Here is a 21,569-nt window from a genome sequence, read left to right on the forward strand (position 1 = left end):
GTCAATATATATATATTAAAGAAGAGGACATGTAAAATGGGTTGTGCCTAGTCTTTGTATGGATTTCTGGCAGTGTTATTTAGGTGCTGGGGGGAAAATGGCATATGTACTCTGTCATTTGGCCAGGGTTTGAAGTCTTGAGATTAACAAGCCTCAACAAGCTGTTCAGAATTGCTTCCCCTCGATCATCACAAGCAATACATTTGCTTTGGTGAATCAATTACTGTCTCTGTGCTTTTTGGAGGCAGGAAAACCGCCTACCTAACGTACTGCCCTGTTAGTATTTTTTTACACACGGTGTGGGGTAGCCACTAGCCAGGCACGGAAGGAAAGAATGAATTAGACATTTTGGTGTGTTGCTACATTCACCAAGAACAGCATGTTCAACAAGGCAAGAAAGAGTTGCTCAGAATTAAATAATTGAAATTACATTTAGAAATAAAATAACATGTTCTGTAAGGAAGTCTTATAACGGTGTTTTCACACCTGTAGGCTGTAGTTTGTTTGCTTTGTTCCAATTCAGGGACTAATATGATACAATATTACTTGCCCCTTGGTTCGGTTTGTGATAACAGCGGACCAAAACTTGTAAACAAACGCCACGCACGATCAAACGGTTCTCTCATTGGTCAGATTTGTCTGTATTCCCTCGGATTTTTCTTCCCTCGCAAATACACAATACACAAATCACAAAAGTATTGAAAATGGAGCATCAGTGGCGGCCGGGTAGCACAGCGGACTAAGCGTCTGTCTACCACTGCAGAGACACCGGTATCGAATCCGGCTGTCAGCAGTGCCTCCGGCTTGGCCGGTCGTCACACTGACTCAATTGGCAGAGTCAGCGGGAGGGAAGCCGGTGGGTGGTAATCTGGTCGTTGTAAACAGCGACTCCTACAGGTCGGTCAGGGCGCCTGCACAGCAAGGGAGGGAAATGGTGAAGGTAGTGTGACCTCCCACGCGTTACACTTCACCAATGAGAGTCCTCGCTGCCAGGTGAAAAGAGGCTGCTGGCTGTCTCCTATGTATCGGAGGAAGCATGTGATAGACTTCAGGGCTCCCTAGACCGACCAGTGGGGGGCACATGCGCGCAACGACCAGGAAGAGGAGGGGGGAATTGGCATAATGACAAAAAATTGGGATGGGAGGAAAAATACAGAAAATAGGAGGAGAAAAAGTGGAAAAAAAAAAGAAAATGGAGCATCAGCAGCGTGTATGGATAATTGTTTTACTTGGAATTATCTGGTTGATAACCAGTGTTCAGACTATGAACAAAATATTCAGTTTCAGCTAGCATCAAGGCTACGACTCGTAAACAATCAGATGCATCTGATTAGAAGACGCGCTGCCTCATTAGAAGACGTGCTCTGATGAACGCATACAACGACATATTCGCCCAACAATTTATCTTCCAAGGACTGTGTTGCTGTGTTCACATTATGCCCAAAACAAACCGATCTTGGGGGAATAAACGCTTCAGGTTTTGAAACAACAGCTCCAAACGAGCTAAGTGTGAAAGCACCCTAAGATTGTTGACAAAATACATAATATGTCCCCCTTTTTAACACTTTCAGCGCCAGCCGTTTTATCCATCATTGTAGTCAATGGGCCACGTTTTAAAAGATAGGGATTTTCACTGTGCGTCACTATGTTTGCAGGGCTATATCTATATTCTATATTATAGCTATGGAGACAATACTATCCACATTTGACAGTCACTATCTCTCGTCCAACATGTAAAAAAGAGTAAATTCTTTCATGTATACTTTCGCGTGTTATCCCGTGGTGAATATTGTATAGTTTCAGAGTGATCCTGGCCAATTCCTGGAAGCTGCGTTATAGAGCGATATGTGCATTTTTCTAAAGTAATTCGCATTTCTCGCCTGGACACGCTACTGTTTCCAAATCAAAGGTAAAGGGTTTTGGCGCTCAACGGTTGGTGAGATAACCCGACTATAGTCGTGGTTGGCCGTGAATGAGTTAAAGTATAATAAAATGCAGGTAATTTTTTCAGTTACATAATTTATCATAGGAACATCTTATTGATTTCTTCTAGTAGCTTATCATAATAGTGACCCCAACCATTCACATAGCCCTTGGTTGCAAGTCATTTACCACATTTGACAACTAGAGGTGACTCTTTCAAAGCACTCTGCCAGCCCATTACAAGAAGCAAGACAAATTCAGATCTTCATTAAGTCCTTTGGGAGTTGTCTGAAGCAGACATCCTATAGGCCCGTTGCGAATGTGTTGCGAACGTGTTACGACTGTGGTTAAATGGTAAATGGCTGCATTTATATAGCGCTCTTATCCAAATCGCTTTTCAATTTGTTCCTCACATTTTACCCATTCACACACTGATGGCAGAGGCAACCATGCAAGGTGCCAACCTGCTCATTGGGAGCACTTAGGTGTTAAGTGTCTTGCTCAAGGACACTTCGACACGCTGCCCGGGAGGAGTGGGAATCGAACCGGGAACCTCTGGATAACCAAACGACTGCTCTACCTACCGAGCCAATGTTGCCACACAATGATTCACTACTGCCTCAATACCCAGAAATCTAAGAGAATGTATATCATGTCTATATTGAAGTGAACAGCAATTGGCAATTTACCTATCTCAAACCCTGCCCTCTTTTCTTGATCCTCCGATAACAACTGTTGCAACAGTTGTCAGTTTAGGGTCTTTGGGCATTTGAACATAAAGATCACTTATTTAGTCTTAGAAGTTAATCTCCTTTCATTTCTGGGATGATACAAATAAATGTACCTTTCACCATGATTGCAGTTTATACAGTTTTGACATGTAAAATTACCAGACGATGGGTAAGAGGTTTATACAGAGATTCTTTCATATTCTTTCTGTTTGGGAATCGAGGCCTACGTATCTTTGAATGTGTCAGCCAAGCCTAGATCCTAGGATATGCTAATGAAGATAAATACATTTGATACATTTGGATATAGGAGCGTAAGTAGAGGTCAAGAGTTCATCACTGTAGCCTCACCATGTACTACTTCCTCATTATTTCAATATTCCACCTCATCCGAGCAATTTCACTTAATTTGCACAAGTTGGCTTAGCTTTTGTAGTCAAGGAAATTATTCATATCTGTAGGTTTTCTGTACACAGAAGTGTGGACTGTTCCTTCACGTTTAGTGAGTTGTACATCCAAAAATGACATAGTGGTGACATCAAAAGACTATGCAAAGTTAATAGTGGGCATGTATATTGTATACAAAGTCTTTCTCAAATGTTCCCATAAATACATTAAAAAAATTCTGAGAGAATGGGCTTCTCATAGACATGCCCATCTGTTGTAAGTATATCTATATACTTATAACAGTAAGAACCAATTCAGTTTATTCCAACAGAAATAAGAGTTTGGTTACAGGCTTCCTCTCTCATCAAGGCATTTAGTCCATTCCTAGGTGGGATATTAGTATATAGACTAGTAACATCCATAGTGCACAATGCATGGTTGGGTTATCTTGCCTGGCCAACCTTCACAGCCCACTGTGTGCATGTGGAGAGGAGCAAACAATGGAGCACATCATTGAAGCTCGTCTTCTCCAAAGACCAAGAGGAGGATTAGTCGCCCTCCATACAGCAGATCATCAGGAGACGATTGCGTGGCTTTGGGACTTTGCATTCGCTAAATAAATAAATAAATTCTTAGCTTGTAGATCCACAATGTCCCTGAAAATCGGTGGTATCCTTTACATAGGCTGACAGCTTATTCACTTGGCAGCTGTGTGTGGTGATCAGTGTAATGTAGATAAATGATGGGTTCAGTTAGGGACCCTATTCCAAATACTAAAAGGTTGTCCTTTGGGGTTGTTTTAATCCTTGAGAATTGTATCCTTATGTAGTATAGAACACAAGAAAAAGTAATCGAATCTGCAAGTTGGATGTGAGTGCAGAGGTTTATAAAGATTTTTTATTTTAAATGTATCATTCAACTGAACATGATTTCACTGCAATATGCCTGGCAGTCTTGGATAATAACCTCTGCTCCATCTTAATCTTCTACAGTAGTTTGATAACTATTATAACCAGGGGTTCGGACGGCACACATCAGTTCTTCTGTCAAGTGAAATATTAAGTGCAGGGAGCTCTTGTTCAATATAGTGCACCATTTCTGGCAAAGGTTACTGTCACACCTCCCCAGGGAAGCTCCTTATGGTTATTTTCCCCTAAGGAGTGTGTCAGTCTCTGTAGACTCCCTGGATGCAGGTGCCCTCACACATGGGGCACTGAGGATGGACTCCCTGGATGCAGGTGCCCTCACACATGGGGCACTGAGGATAGACTCCCTGGATGCCGGGGCACTCACACATGGGGCACTGAGGATAGACTCCCTGGATGCCGGTGCACTCACACATGGGGCACTGAGGATAGACTCCCTGGATGCCGGGGCACTCACACATGGGGCACTGAGGATAGACTTCCTGGATGCCGGGGCCCTCACACATGGGGCACTGAGGATAGACTCCCTGGATGCCGGGGCACTCACACATGGGGCACTGAGGATAGACTTCCTGGATGCCGGGGCCCTCACACATGGGGCACTGAGGATAGACTCCCTGGATGCCGGGGCCCTCACACATGGGGCACTGAGGATAGACTCCCTGGATGCAGGTGCACTCACACATGGGGCACTGAGGACAGCTTCTGCTGAAACGTCTGCCCACTGTGTCATGTAGGTCTTTTTGTGATACATATATACATGTATGTATATTGTTTGCTGATAATGGTAACGCTGCACTTTGGAAGATTTGCACCCTGTGGTCGTGAGAGGTAACTGCACCATGTTTAAACATGGAGGATAAAAGATAAAAGCAAGGTAACTTTGGGCAATGTTTTACTACAGTATGCGTCAGTCACATTTCATGCTCTTAAAATGAGACTGTTTCCTTTAACCATAGATTTCACCTCACTGGTCAAGCCCCACCCGATGAGCTCATGGGCAATTTCACTGTTTCATGCATCACTGTTAAGAGGGTTTTCTCTCGGCCAACTCTGTGATTTAGATTTGGTAAAGAGGCAATATTTATTCATGAAGTAGTTACGTGGTGCAGGTGCAAGAGTGCTGACCATCGCTTTTGTTCCTTAGAACTCATATTCTGACCAACAACACAACTTTGTTAACTGAGTGCCTTACCCCTGGCATTTATTCTTTGGACTAATTATTTGTTTTCAAGCACCTAAGAAGACTATGTTGGTCATCTTGTAGAGTTGAGCATGTTCCGTCCCTACCGAGTTCCAAGGAACACCATACTGCAAGCTAAGGCAGAGGTTACACCTTTCGTATCATCTTCGTATTGTTTTCTTATGCGTATCGCCGCGACGTCGTGCGCCTGAGTCACACTTTCTTTGCTCCAGCAAAGAAAATGTCAATAAGGCAGGCGCCTATGCCGCGCCACCATCTTGCTTGCTCACTCAATGCAGCAATTCTTTTTTCAGCAAAGCCTAATAAAAGTGCAATAAACAAAACGGATACATTCACAGTGTGTTCTGCCTGTCATTTGTTGATGAAACAAAACTAACATCAACACAAGTGACCACCAAGAGCGGATAGTTTAGTCTAAAAAACGATCGGTAGCATTGTTAGCTGCATGCTAACGTCAATGGAGTATGCCATTATAACAATATAGCATTGTGGCTAGAAGCTAACGTTAGCTCACGCTACTTAGCCAGCATGAAACTGATGATATCGCGAGCTATCAGTAGTTAGATAACATTAGAGACAACGCTGTGTGTATTAAACAAAGGTGAATAGATGACTGGGCCATTTTGTTTAATGCTTGTTAAGTTGAAAGAGGAACTCTGAGCTAACAGGGTCTGAATCCTGATAGCTCACGTTAGCCAGCTGCTCATGCAATCGGTAATGCTAGCAGAATGAATGGATGTAAACTTTATTTAACATATTGCATATGGGTACAATACAATACGGCTCAATACAAACAATTGTTAAGGGAATGCAGACTGTTGTAGCTTGGACTGGGGTCCTTATAACAATAACTTGACAACACATGGTAGCTGAAGCTATTTGGGACACGGAGCTCTGTCCCAAACACACACACTGTTGTCACCGGAAAGGCATGCAGATGGTATCTACTGCGCATGGGCGTTTTCGCAACAACTGCTCCGTGCTGACTACACGCTGTTGTCGACTCGTTTTTTTTGCGTATCTCCAAACGCAAACACAATTTTGCGTTTCAGCCGTATCCACAAAAAAACGCCAAAAAACGCATTTCTGTGTAGATAGGACATGAAACGTCGTCAAAAACGTATAAAAAAACGCCAGGAATACACTAGTCTAACCATAGCCTAAGATACATGACGTTAGAAGTGTCTCGTAAAGAAATGTTTCTTTCAAATCTTGAAAGGTTTTAAGATACCAAACAAGTCATTCAACAACACACGTTTATATTTGACCAAGAGATAAATACAAAGGGAATTTAAATGTGTTAATGTGCCACAAGGTAGCGGCCCAACTGTAATGAGTTAGGAATACACAAGTCCTTCTCCTTTGATGCCACCATTCGCAAAGAATCAGATCTTGATTTCTATGTGGTCTGAGTGACCATTAAGAATCATCTATTTAGCACGAGGGGACCTGAGGAGACAGCAGGTCCTTATGGCAACTCAACTGAAATTACCAAAAGTAAAAAAGAATTTTCTTTCTTTTTTTTTTTTACTTAAAATTGGGGTGAGCGAGACCACCCTTTAAATTCTGGAACACCTTCTTATTCTAGATTAATTTCTTTCTCTTCTCTTCTTTCTCAAAAACAAAAAACAAAAGGGAATCATATTGAACAGAAAATCAAGCCTGTTTCTATTTGTGTTTGTGTGCATACGCATGCATGTGTGTGAGGGGAAATAGACATAGTTGGTGCCTAGTGCCTTGTGTAGATTCAACTTTCCCCATAGTCTGTGTATTTCTGGGCTGGAACTCTGGACCTTATGCCTTATCACACTCGCTCTGGTGATTGGCTTACACACTTAAGGTCCCCAGAGTTTGCACTGAATTAGGAAAATCTGCTTTTAGCTTCTGTGCCCCCGACACGTGGAACATTTTGCAAAGCTTTTTAAAACTCAATACTTTAGTATCCATTGGTCAGTTTGAAGCTATAATATCCAACCAGTTTACCTCAGTCTGTAGTTGTTTTAACTAATTCAAATTGTTTAATTGATTGACTTTTCTATTTCCATATTGTTTTTCCGCTGCACTTCTCGACGTCATTGCAAACGAGAGCCCACTCTCAATGATCTTTAGAAAAGTAAATAAAGATGAATTGAGCGCAACACAAGAGTGTAAACGTGTCCCTTCTCATCCTGTGCTCTCTCCCCTCCAGCCAGAGGCGGCTCCAGCTGTCAGTGTGGAGGCAGCGTCTCCCCCGGCCTCCAGCAGCAGCAGCAGCCGTCCTCTGAGCCCGCGCCAACGACGCGCCCAGCAGCGCAGTCAGCAGGGCCAGAGAGAGCCCCCCAGCAGGCCCACGTTCCCCGTCTTCGCCGCGACCCCCCACCACCCGCCGCAGGACGCCAGCAACGCCAGCTGCACCGTGCTCATCGTGGTGCTCACCCTGGCCCTGGCCGCCCTCATCTTCCGCAGGATCTACCTGGCCAACGAGTACAAGTTCGACTACGAGCTGTGACGACGGTGACGCTGTGGACCCTACCCTCACGTTACACCCCCTCCCCCCCCCCCCGAGCCCCGAGTCGACCTCTCCTCCCACCACGCCGCTACCCTGACTCTCTTTGACGTCGGCCTACTTACTTGACGGGCAGCAGTGGACTGCTCCACGGTCAGCCTCGTGACAGTCTCTCCGGCTGCAGGGAGAGGTGCTTAGTTTGCAGGGAAGGGTAACTGTCATTCCTGAGGAGGAGGCGGGTTGACTCGCCACAGCACTTCCCCCAGTGGCTCTGTTATTCTTTCTTTTTTTAATTCGCTCCCTACTAGAGTCTACTGCATTTATTTTTTTCTCTTTTTTTTTTTAAAGACCGGAAGTCTTGCTTTTGTGCGACTTGTTGGAAGACCAGACACTCTGCATCTCTATCCTTTTAATTTCTTTCTCAGACTGTTGTCTATCGCAGGGCTGCCGCTTGCTCTCATTATTTAATAAGACAAAATTGTAATATAACCTGTAAAGTATGAAAGTTAATAAATGTTTTTGGTTTTTTTTTCTGTTTTTGGGGGGGGGGGGGTCAAAGTAATTATTTAATGACGTTAATATGCAGACTGTATGAGCGGATGGTGTCACTTCCTCATCTGTTCTACCATTAGTCAGGCGTTACAGTATAGATACTCAATGCGGATCCCCTGAAAGAATTGATCCTGGCTGAATTGTGCTGGTTAATATGCTCACTAAGGTACAAACAGCCAGGAATGTGCATTGAACTCCTTTCAGCACAGAAACCCTTGATAGACTGTACGATTGAAGGGCCTGTTTGCACCAGTCGGGGGTGGGGTGGGGGGGAGATTAAGATACTTTTAGTATATGTAAATGTAAACGGGCAGAATGTCACTTTGGATATAGCTTTGACCTGCCAAAAAGAGTGGATTCTCACAAGTATACAAACAACACAGAGAGACTGGAGAACACGCCCATTTTCACTCAGAAGAAATGAACAACACACATGATCAAAGTAACAAGTTATGGAACGGTTTGGAAACCATAATACCAATAAATATATGTTTAAGAAAATTCTGAAATTCAAAAAAGCTTTTATCAAGTTATAATGATACAAAACCATCACAATAACAACTCAAGGTTGTAACAAATGACACTATTTTAAGCCTGTTTGTGCCTGTTTACACAACAAATCCTTCTTTGGCAAGTGTTCTCTGGGGCAGGATATGAAAAGCCACATCTAACCAGTGTAAATATGCCCAAAGTGTGCGTAACTGTGACCTTGCTTCTTTGAGCTGGGTTAATCATTAGTGTTGAGAACCGTTATGAAGTACTTTTTATAGTTTTAAAGTAGAGCCAGGGTCTCGGATATACAACAACCTGGCTGCATACCAAGAGGTTAGAGCTAGTCTACTCGTACACTACCCGTAGAAAGGAACACTTTGTCCCCTATCGACCTATACTCACGAGCGACACCTCGTTCCTTTGTCCAGGTTTTGACTTCAGGGCAGGACGAAATTCATTGCAAACATCCACATTGCCTGAAGACCTTTAAAGACATTGTTTAGCCTATTCTGTAATTGTGCCCAAGACCTACACGATGTTATATAAACAGAAAATAAATCACTTGAATAAAAATAAAAAACAGTCTTTCTGTGTCCTTGTGTCACATGATTTAATCTTAAAGTTTGAAGTTGTTTCAGATTGGTAGATATTTGTACATTGAAGGTAACATCCTGTCAATTTATTCCCAATGAAAACAAATTTGTTTACAAGAACATCGTTCTCTGAATGTTTTGTCTTGCTAACCTTCTTTATTCAAGTAAAAGAAAGATTTCTCTTTGTGTCAACCAGCAGTCTGGCTTTGAAAGTTGCTGTATCCTGCACCAAAGGTGGATCGATAGAAGAAAATAATCTAGCTTCATGTAACCTGACCCACCAGATGACCCACCACATGTCGTTACACAGAACTAGGGCTGTCAACATTGGCCAGAAATGACATTTGAATATTCATTCTACAACATAGTTTCGAACCATTGGAATATCTATAGTTATAGATCAACATACCTACACCAGCATACATGTGAATATCTAGTTATAGATCAACATACCTACACCAGCATACATGTGAATATCTAGTTATAGATCAACATACCTACACCAGCATACATGTGAAGATCTAGATCAACATACCTACACCAGCATGCATGTGCATATCTAGATCAACATACCTACACCAGCATACATGTGAATATCTAGTTGGAGATCAACATACCTACACCAGCATACATGTGAATATCTAGATCAACATACCTACACCAGCATACATTTGCATATCTAGATCAACATACCTACACCAGCATACATGTGAATATCTAGTTATAGATCAACATACCTACACCAGCATACATGTGAAGATCTAGATCAACATACCTACACCAGCATACATGTGAAGATCTACAGTAGATCAACATACCTACACCAGCATACATGTGAATATCTGGATCAACATACCTACACCAGCATACATGTGAATATCTAGTTATAGATCAACATACCTACACCAGCATACATGTGAATATCTAGTTATAGATCAACATACCTACACCAGCATACATGTGAATATCTAGATCAACATACCTACACCAGCATACATGTGAATATCTAGATCAACATACCTACACCAGCATACATGTGAATATCTAGTTAGAGATCAACATACCTACACCAGCATACATGTGAATATCTAGTTAGAGATCAACATACCTACACCAGCATACATGTGAATATCTAGATCTAGATCAACATACCTACACCAGCATACATGTGAATATCTAGATCAACATACCTACACCAGCATACATGTGAATATCTAGTTAGAGATCAACCTACCTACACCAGCATACATGTGAATATCTAGATCTAGATCAACATACCTACACCAGCATACATGTGAATATCTAGTTAGAGATCAACCTACCTACACCAGCATACATGTGAATATCTAGATCTAGATCAACATACCTACACCAGCATACATGTGAATATCTAGATCTAGATCAACATACCTACACCAGCATGCATGTGAATATCTAGATCAACATACCTACACCAGTGTAACGGAGGTCTGTGAGTATATCCACAGTCACAGAAACAGGGGTGTTGACAAGTGACTGTGGCAGTAAGCGGGCTGCGAGTTAAACTCACTTCCCCATAACAGGGTTAATAGACGCATAGGTACGGTACTTAGGAGTGGATTCACTTCTTAGTGCAGCAGTCTATGTCGTCACCCGCGGAGCGGGAGCTCCCCTGTTCGACTCCCCCTCGGGACATCAGCATTTAACAACAACGCAGAGTAGACCAATACAATCCGTCACGCCAGCATACATGTGAATATCTAGTTATAGATCAACATACCTACACCAGCATACATGTGAATATCTGGATCAACATACCTACACCAGCATACATGTGAATATCTAGATCAACATACCTACACCAGCATACATGTGAATATCTAGTTATAGATCAACATACCTACACCAGCATACATGTGAATATCTAGATCAACATACCTACACCAGCATACATGTGAATATCTAGTTATAGATCAACATACCTACACCAGCATACATGTGAATATCTGGATCAACATACCTACACCAGCATACATGTGAATATCTAGTTATAGATCAACATACCTACACCAGCATACATGTGAATATCTATCAACATACCTACACCAGCATACATGTGAATATCTAGTTAGAGATCAACATACCTACACCAGCATACATGTGAATATCTAGATCAACATACCTACACCAGCATACATGTGAATATCTAGTTAGAGATCAACATACCTACACCAGCATACATGTGAATATCTAGTTAGAGATCAACATACCTACACCAGCATACATGTGAATATCTAGTTATAGATCAACATACCTACACCAGCATACATGTGAATATCTAGTTAGAGATCAACATACCTACACCAGCATACATGTGAATATCTAGTTAGAGATCAACATACCTACACCAGCATACATGTGAATATCTAGTTAGAGATCAACATACCTACACCAGCATACATGTGAATATCTAGTTAGAGATCAACATACCTACACCAGCATACATGTGAATATCTAGTTAGAGATCAACATACCTACACCAGCATACATGTGAATATCTAGTTAGAGATCAACATACCTACACCAGCATACATGTGAATATCTAGTTAGAGATCAACATACCTACACCAGCATACATGTGAATATCTAGTTAGAGATCAACATACCTACACCAGCATGCATGTGAATAATGTATCATCTCCCTCTCTGTGTGTGAAGAGAAATTGGTGCTAGATTGAGAATGGGCTGTTTCTTGGACCAAGATCAAATTAATGAAGGGTTATATATAGTTGGACATTCATACACAGTCAGCAACGTCCTTCCAAACAAGGTGTGATAAACATGGAACAATAATTTTTTCTTGACATCAAACTGGAAATAGTAATCATTCAATTAATTATTGATATCATTATTCAATGTCTAGAAGTTGAATTATTTACAATAGAGTGCTATTAAAAAACGGAAAAGTAGGCTAGTTATTCATAGATATATAATAAACATTGTTTGAGAATTGTGCCGGAAATAAACACTGAAACCTATCTTGGGTGCACCGTGGAGTATAGGCTTCAGGGTTTGTACAGACTGAAGCTCGGCCCCATTGACTTTCCATTCGTTTTGTGGCTAACTAGCTGGAGCTGTGTGTATGAAGAACAGCATGGATTGTGCTGAGAAAGGACTCTACCAATCGACAATATCATTGATAAGTAGTAGTACAACTATAGTGTATACGTATTTATAGGCATGTTAGACTTTCCTTTGGCAATGGGAGGGTGATTCATTGAGCGTTTATCCTTATCATTAAGTATCATATTAAGTACCTTGTGTTTTATTATAAATAAAGTAGGAAGCAGGGTTAGGGGGGAAGAATTCTGAATTGACCCTTTAATACTCATTGTACCTGTGCTTTGCTGGCTACCTCCAAATTATGTTCAGGGCATAGTGTGGAAAACATGATTTTGACTGGATACTTTTAATCTCAGTTGACATGGCACTGGAGGGGGGTGTCTAGCTCATACTTCTCCAACAGAGACACGTGTAAACCCGAAACTGTCACGTCAGTTACAGTAAGTGAGCGTGTGCTCTGCTGAATGTGGTCCTGATGCTGAATGTGGTCCTGATGCTGCGCGCGGCGCGTCGCTCCAAAATATGGAAAACCGCTGGAGCCCGAGAACCAATCACAGCGCGCAGGACACACCGCCCGGCAGCATGACGACTCGTTCGTCTGAAAGCACTTGTTCACTACAATGAACGTTATCACACCTTCTCCTGCCGCGACAGGAAGATGGTACAATTCCCAAATCGTTTCGGACGTGGACTGAAGATATTATAGGACTTTTCGAAGTTTGCACCCATGATGCCATATTACACGAGGTTTTTGTTTCTACTTATGACGTGCTTGATCCTCGTCGGGGAATGCCGGAAGCACAAAAGTAGGACGAAGCGGTGGTCTGGAGCCGTGGAACCTCACAAGCCTGGCGCGTGAGTGTCGAACCTTCTGATTGATTTAAAGAGTATCTAGCGCGAGGGGAAAGTAATCCTCCTAATATTACTGTGACGCGTTCCCTTTCGTGCAATTACCAGTTCCCATTGATACCCATCTGTATTGTGCTATGAGGCTGTACCACCAATGTAACTCACAGTTATTTTTGGAGTCAATATTTTGGAACAAAAATAAATCCAAACGGCACATTGCGCGCTGTCTGCGCTGCGCTGTCTTCGAGCGCGTTCTCGCGTGGAACCCGCGGCTGGTGTGCGTGGGTAGCCTATTTGTAGAATCTATTGCCAACAGCGACAAAGATGCCATGAGATATTTGGCAATTTTGAGTGTAAAGCGGAAACTTGTTGTCAAATAAAGCACCGTTTCTGAAGCATGACTTGACCCTGCATGGCATACAAAGTAAAGTGAGAAAGAGAGCCAGCTTATTTTAGTGTATTCTATTCATCTCTGTCATATATAGACAACACTGGACATTTCGAGTTAGAATTGTGTAATTACACATATAGTCATGCCAACACTTTTTATGGTTTTGTAAAGAAAGCTTCCCCACAGCTGTTTCAATAACATTCATGCATAGTGTTCACATTTTTCAAGTGCGCACCTTGCAGGGGACTGCCTTCCTAGATTGGAATTGGCGGAGGGAGGCGCATGCCTAAAATTGGTCATATGCACCTCTAAGCTCTGCTTTCAGTGTAGGTCTGAATCTGGCCCATAATACGTAATACTCAGCAGGGGGCCTCTCTGTGTGGAGTTTGAATGATCTCTCCCCGTATTTCTGTGTGTTTCCTCTGGGTACTCCGGTTTCCTCCTAGCTCCTACACCAAAAAAAAAGACTTGCATGCTAAGTATGTCCTGCCATTGCCCTTGAGCAAGGCATGGCATTACAACTGGAGTCATCCACTGTGTGGCTGCCCACTGCTCCTAAAATAGGACGAATTTCTCTTGGTGTGTCCTTGTTTATATGGAAGCAGCTATGTGCAGTCCAAGACACATTTCCCTACAGGTCCAATATATTGTATCATATTTCCCCAAGGGGATTAAAAAGTATACATTATGTATACAAGGAAACACATACCCACAGAGTACCTTTATATACCTTTTGCCATAGCTGGCAGTGTCCTCATAGTCTACCTGGATCATTACTATGTCCAGAGGTGATGTAGTGGAGAACTCTCTGGAACCACATACCCCTGCTGGCCTGGGATCAGGTCACATTAGAACCTTCGTCTCCTCTACGTTGTCTCCCTCGCAGCCTTCTTACTGTCTCAATAAAGACAACACGTCTGAGGGGAGTGGACAGCTTACTCTCCGTTTGAAAAAAGAAAATAAATCTCATAATAACTGATGGTTTGGTTTTGCAGTCCGCTCTCAAAGAAGGTGGCGGATGGGACCAAAGCCCGCAAGGTGAAGACAGATCACTTACTGCGGGTGGATGACCATGACTTCACGATGCGACCAGCATTTGCAGGTAAGGAGGATAATTCTGCCCTGAGGCTATAATCCTTATAGTCATGTACACATGATGTGAGCACCTGCCTGCAATATTGCTAATTTACAGAGCCAGCCCCTGGCATAAACAGTTGGTGCTCAGGGTGCATCAACCACCAGGGAGGACACGCAATACATTTTTAAAAAACATTTTGCTGTGTGTGTATGTGTGCGTGCGTGCGTGTATTTGTGCGTGCGTGTATTTGTGTGTGTGTGCATGCATGCATATCTGTGTTCATTGAATTGTGACCCGTGGGTGTGATCCAGTTGTTATAGTAGTAGTCTTGGGGTCACAAACAGTCATGTTTAGTACCAACAAGAAACCAAAATGGTTAATGGACCTATCTCAAACCCTGCCCTCTTTTCTTCATCCTCCACTCACAACAGTTGTGATTGGAGGATCAAGAAAAGAGAGCGGAGCTTGAGATAGGTACATTTTCAGGTCTGTCAGGCTACATATACGTATGTGTATGTAGGCTTCTCTATGTGGTGAAAGGCATCGTCACCTTAGATTTGGCACTGATATTGATCATATATAATGTTGAGTGTATTGAGTGTAAATACAAAGGCTTATGTGTAACGGAAGTCCAAAGTAGAGGTGGCTGACTGAAAGGAATTACGAGGAACAGTCTTCATCAGGGAGTTGAACACAAAGAAAGGCAGATGTCCAGTTTAAAGCCCATCAACTGGTCACATGACTGACGTTAGGTACTTAGTACTGCCCCTTAAAAAGCATAGATAACCTCCCATTAGATTTTATTTGGCGGGAGGACATTCCAGAACTGGACCCTGAGTTTGATTGGGATGATGTCTGGACTAATATTACACTGGCCTCCCGGCTCCCGTAATCCCAATCACCAACAAATACAATACACTTTAATTATATTCATAGAACATATCTCACCCCTAGGAAACTGTGTATGATGGGTTTGGTGGCTGACTCCCGGTGCACCCTGTGACCTCCAACACTTATATGCACATGTTTTGGGAATGTCCACCAGGGGTGTGGGAGGTGTGAGTGGGGGAAGAAATGTCCTTTGTAATGTCTGTGGCAATATCATTTTATTTTATATTCTGTTTATATTATTTGTATTATTTCTATTCTATTGTCATTATTGTTATTATTATTATTGCTGTTATTGTCCTGTGAAGTTTTGCTTATTATTATTGTTACTGTATTGTGTTGTGTCTTGTTTCATATAGAAGAAAAAAAATTATTAAAAAGAAATTGATAAAAAGAAAAGCACAGATAAGAAGAGAAAAAAAACACACAACACCTCTGTGCCCAGTTAATTCACACACATATACTGTAATAACCTCACAGATATGATGGGAGAGAGGCAAGAGATAAGTCACTATACACCATAATACAGGTACAGGTACTCTGAATATAAGCATATGAGGAAGTCGGCAGTGTAATCAAAGGTGCAGATGAGGGTCTGTATGCCATGTCAATTGATAACTATGTATCAGTTATATTATACGTTACAATAAATATGGTCAATAAAACTTAGAATCTGAATATATACTAGTAAGTAAAGTGTACAGTATACACAGGTGCAGTATACATAAGGTAGCCTAACTGGCAAACTTCACAGCTATCGTATATCAATATTTGTGGAACTTCTTATACCATGGGAGTGGCTGTCGAACTAGCATGACATTCACACCACTTTAAACCGTGCCATAGTTTTAACGGCACTCTAAAACCACAGACACAAACCCATTGTCTTCTTCTATGTGTGAAACTCGGCCCTGTGTCTGGGAAAATGCGGTTTTGATTGTAATGGTCTTATTCCAACATTATGAAAAGAGGACTTGTTGTGTAAGCTTCCTCCCGCCTCTGAGGCTGTCTGTGTTCTCTTGGCTGAAGTCCTATGTTTCATCCTCAGCTTCAAACAGAGCAGTTGCAACAGTGTTACTAATGAAAGCTCCCCGCTGGAGGACTGTTATCGAGGAGGAGGATGTTGTGCCAGCGGGGGGTCTCAGTGTTGGGGTGAAACGGCATCACAATCACACAAATCCAAGCCGTTGAGAACGTAATTGTCTGACAATAAAGCACCAAAAAGCTGATTTTGTTCCTAAGAACATCACTTTTTGCAGCGGGGAAAGAAAATCTGCAGTTGTTTTCTTCGGAGAACGACTTTGCTATTTGAGGTTTTCTTTATGAATTATGACTATAATAATTATAAGTTATTACGGTCCTTGATGGGAAACGGATCACGAAGCATGAAACAGAATGCATGAAAAGAATGCATTTAGGAAGTACAGTGTTTTAAATCCAAATAAATCTCAGATTCTTTGCAAATATTTATAGCATATCTGAAGAAAACACTTTAGCTCAACTATGTATATGTTTCTGTCGGGGGAAAGAAGTCGAGCCGAAACCATGGAAATGTTGTTGTGCTCAAACCTTGTCACAAACATCCAAGTTGCAGTTTTTTCCAGATACGATGCAGGTATTTCAAAGTCTCCCCCGTCTCTCCCTCAGGTCTACAAAAAGCACGAGAGTAAACACCTGTCATGCATGAATCACATTTGCATAATTCAGATAGCTTGTTTTCCCTCGTTACTTCTTTCCCAGTGATTCTGAAGAATACTCCGTTCTGTGAGTCTTCTCGCAGGGGGGAGCAGCGGTGTGTAACCCAGTGGACTAGCTTTAATCTGGCCGTTGCTAACCAATGTGTGGATTTAGATGAGCTAATCCACGAACAGGGTAGCAGCGCAGCATCATTAGGTGAAATAGATATGGGCTTTTTCCCCATTTTGAATGCACTTCTTTAGAGTTACATCATCACATGATAGCATTAATAGTAGTGGTCCACAGCCTGTGGGTCTGGGAAGATATGCAAATATATTCTCATAAGCCTAACATTACTTATAATCTTTGGTGTCGATGCTTTAAATTTAATTTTTTTTATTTTTGCAATAATACTTTAGGTCTAAAAGGCCTTCCTATTATTAATCAAATGCAATAGCCTGAAAAATGGATGATGAAAATCATTATTTGGTGTCAAAGGTCCTTGGGGCGGCTGGGTGGCGCAGCGGACATTGCACTTGTCACCAACGCAAGAGCCACCGGGTTCGAATCCGGCTGTCGGCGTTGCCTCCGGCTTGGGCCGGCCGTTGAAGGGTGGTAGTCTGATCGTTGTGAACAGCGACTCCTACAGGTCGGTTGGGGCGCCTGCACATCAAAGTCAGGAAAATAACGGGGGCAGTGTGAGCCTCCTACACGTTACTCCTCGCCAAATGAGAGTCCGCGCTGGCAGGTGTAAAGATGTGACAGGCTGCCTCCACATCGGAGGGGACATGTGATGCAAGGCTTCTATCCTCCCTACAACCGGCCAGTGGGGGGCATATGCGAGCAACGATCAGGACAGGGGAGGGAGAATTGGCACGAGAGGTAAATTGGGATGGGGAGAAAATCACAGAAAGAAAAAGGATGAGAAAAAGTAGATACAAAAAAAGAGAATGGCTTCCTTGCACCATATGAAGGAGCCGTCACTACATTGTAAATCAGCACACCGAGCAAATCACCGCTAAGTGTCTATCTAAGCTGTGATATCCTGATACTGAAATAGCCTTTGTGTTGCACAAACTGATGTCGCATATTTTGTAAAATTACGATCATAGTGTAGCATACAGGCATGGTGACACTGTGGAAAGACAACGCAATCAAAGGAAATACGTTGACGTGATTGAATGGGATTTAGCAGGGTGAAAAAATAACGAGATCTCTCCCCATGTGCAGCTAATATGGACTGACTCTTGAAAGCCTTACTGTATGATCTGAATTTGTTTTCTCCTGCGTGTATAATTGCTCTTCAGATAACAACAGTTTATGATAAGTGAAGCGCTCTGTGTTCAGTGGTTCTCGCAGACCTGTGGAATTGATATGCCAGCGCTGCAGGCTTTATGTATACATTCAGCTATGTTGTTGTTGTTGTTGTTGTTGTTGTTGTTGTTGTTGTTGTTGTTTTCCCCTTCAATGCATTTCAATCGAGATGAAAAACGGCTGGGCATGCCATGTTTCCTTCCTCTAATTTTGTGATGTTTACCATTCATAGGAATCCTGGATAGATCAACACAAGCTCACGCACCCTCACTTTATGCCATATTTTGAAGCCGTTCACCAGTTCATAGTGAAGGCTCACTGCCTGTCTATGGTGTCTAGGAACTGTTGGTTTGTAACAATAGCATGACTCACTCATAGCTCTCATCTGATGGCACTCAGCGATGTAGAATAATGTTCTGCCGACACTTTCAGTTGAAGGGAGCAAACGAGAATCTTCTCCAAAAACATCATACATTGTATGCTCTCTTAGTATTCTCTTAGTATTTAGCATTTTAGCTTTTAGCATTTTTAGATTATATATTAGATTAGATTTATATTATTGGATTATTAGATTATATATTGCATATATTTAGCATTTAGCATTTTAACTATATTTATTGTAGGGCAAATATAACTGAGAGGGCAATGGGCATACATACCCTCATCTCGCACCTTGTTGCCCATATGCGCATGTCCAGAGTAAATTATATTGTATATTGTTTACACTGCCTTTTTATTCTATTTAAATTTTTACTTCTCCACTGTACTATAATTCTGTGACCTGTACCTGTATGTCTTCTACTACCTGTACCTCCCCTCCCCCCTCCCCCATGCTGCTACAGTATGATGCCTGAATCAATAAAGTTATCTGGACAGAAACTGATACAACTCATACTGGACTTTATGATGCTGGATTTCTGCACGGACTACAACGTATAGCGTATGATCACGCCAGTTAGGGTACCATCTGTATACTGCACCTGTGTATACTGTATACTTTACTTACTCATAGTATATATTCAGATTATGTATTGTAATGAATAATATAACTAACACATCTGCACCTTTGATCACACTGCCTACTTGCTCATATGCGTATATATTCAGAGTTAATTATACTGTTTACTCTGCCTATTTTAAATGTTCTACTGTACTATAATTTTATTGCCTGTATTATGTCTTCTACTATTACCATGCTACTATTCTACTATTACCCCCTCCCCCATGCTGCTATGATGCCTGCATTTCCCCAAGGGGATCAATAAAGCAATATCTTCTTCACAACTACAATTTTGACTTTGAAATGACACCAATGACCCTTCGTTTGATTGATTGTTAGGTCAAATGCACAGTTGTCCACCCCCCCGGGACGCGGCCCATACAGGCCTTTTTGCCCCGTCACTTGTGTGTCTTGGGCAGAGTGTAGCATTACGTCCTCGTTGCATGTCCTCCATGTGCCCCTGGTACACAGAGAGCAGATGGGGAGCACATGTAATCACTGTGAAAGAGAGAAATATTTTCCTAACCAAGAGCCAAATCCTGCTCTAATCTTGGGAGTGTGGTCACGGATGGCACACCTGTCACCTGCTGAGAGAATAGCTTGTCCATGCTTTTCTCTCGGCAGGTGACAGGTGTGTCATCCACAGATGTGCACCGTTAAAGGGGAATGTCACCTATTTCAAGAAGGTTTTTTGTGACCATAATGCACCACTCTCTCCTAAAGGTAGAAATCAGAAAGAGATAATGGTAACTGGAATGTAAAATCTGGAGCTGCTCTATAGACAATGAATCTGAAGGGCTCTGAATTTGTGAGGCCATACAATGTTTGTATGAGCTCTTGTACCCACATGTGGTTTATATTCTAGCTTTGCTAGATGGTCTGAACCTGAATTAAAACCTAATTTAGGTGTAAAAGCTCACAAAGTCAAAGCAAAGTCAGTCTATGGCGCAGCACCAGATTTTACATCCCAGTTACATCACGACTGGATGATTCTCTCTTTGTTTATCTCTTATTTAGCTTTAGGAAAGAGTGGTGCTTTTTCACAAATACTGACTCAGCTGTCCTGGGGTACAGGAAGAACATATGTGAATTATTAAAATGGGTGACATACCCCTTTAAGGAGATTTGGATAGTCTGGCGTCTGATAGGTGACATATGGCATGAGTAAGAGATGCGAGGGCACACAACTGACAGCTGACAGCTGGCGCCATGCGATGAGTTCATATCCCCTCTTCCAGGTAACAGCTTTGCCACAGATTACATAAACCTGGCGGCAGTACTACCACTGCACAGATTAAACAGAAGTAGCAGCAACATGGAGACAGCAGGCAAAATATATAAATGAAAAAGTATTTTTGTTTTGACGTATAGCGGTAGCCTGGGGGATTATGGTTCTGGTTGGTAGTTTGTGTGCGTGTGCGTGCGCGCGCGACTCTGTCCTCAGCTAATCCCGTAAACTACAGGGCAGATTTGGATGGAACATTGCACATAGGCTGACAGCAGGCCAAGGACTTGAATTCTGGAATCTTTTTCTAATCGGTCAATGACAAGTATTTTATTTGAATGAATTTCCATCATTGTCCATTGAGATATTGAAAGGTACACCTTTTGACCACAAGAGAGCAATATACCTATGCATAAAAGAAATCCCTAGTTACATTAATATTGTACAGTCAGAATAGTCTTATGCTTGCAGGTTAAGTATTTAATGTTTGCTATTTCCTATTTATGCCACAGTCATCTTGTCAACCAGGAAATGCCCACATGAAACCTAGTTATATGTGTGAAACTCATATTAGAAGTTGATAATTAAGCAATAATACACGAGAAGCCCTGGTATGTCATGAATATTGCCACGGCTGTGATGCGCCCGCAGGCATGAGAGAGTGTTACGAGTTGGGTAGGTGTGTTGGACCCAGGTGCAGTGCAGAATGGATAGACGAGAGGCAGGTGTTGTTTCTCAACCAAAAGGCTTCTTAT

General features: G+C 42.1%; 2 protein-coding genes across 2 annotated transcripts in view; both read left to right on the forward strand.

Moving 5' to 3' along the window:
* Positions 1-9,274, forward strand: part of ube2j1 (ubiquitin-conjugating enzyme E2, J1) — an 88,127-nt gene extending 78,853 nt beyond the window's left edge. The window contains exon 8 of the mRNA XM_084313890.1: positions 7,357-9,274. Within this exon, the coding sequence (XP_084170016.1) occupies positions 7,357-7,656 (300 nt within the window). The 3' untranslated portion in view covers positions 7,657-9,274. The remainder of the gene's footprint in view (positions 1-7,356) is intronic.
* A 3,845-nt stretch (positions 9,275-13,119) lies between these two features.
* Positions 13,120-21,569, forward strand: part of LOC311228052 (gamma-aminobutyric acid receptor subunit rho-2-like) — a gene marked incomplete at both ends in the record, with an annotated part of 29,999 nt that continues 21,549 nt past the window's right edge. Inside the window, 2 exons of the mRNA XM_084313953.1 lie at positions 13,120-13,247; positions 14,628-14,734. Of these exons, the coding sequence (XP_084170079.1) occupies positions 13,120-13,247; positions 14,628-14,734 (235 nt within the window). The remainder of the gene's footprint in view (positions 13,248-14,627; positions 14,735-21,569) is intronic.

The sequence above is a fragment of the Notolepis coatsorum genome (genome assembly GCF_963971535.1).
Source record: "Notolepis coatsorum genome assembly, chromosome: 5".
NCBI lineage: Eukaryota > Metazoa > Chordata > Actinopteri > Aulopiformes > Paralepididae > Notolepis > Notolepis coatsorum.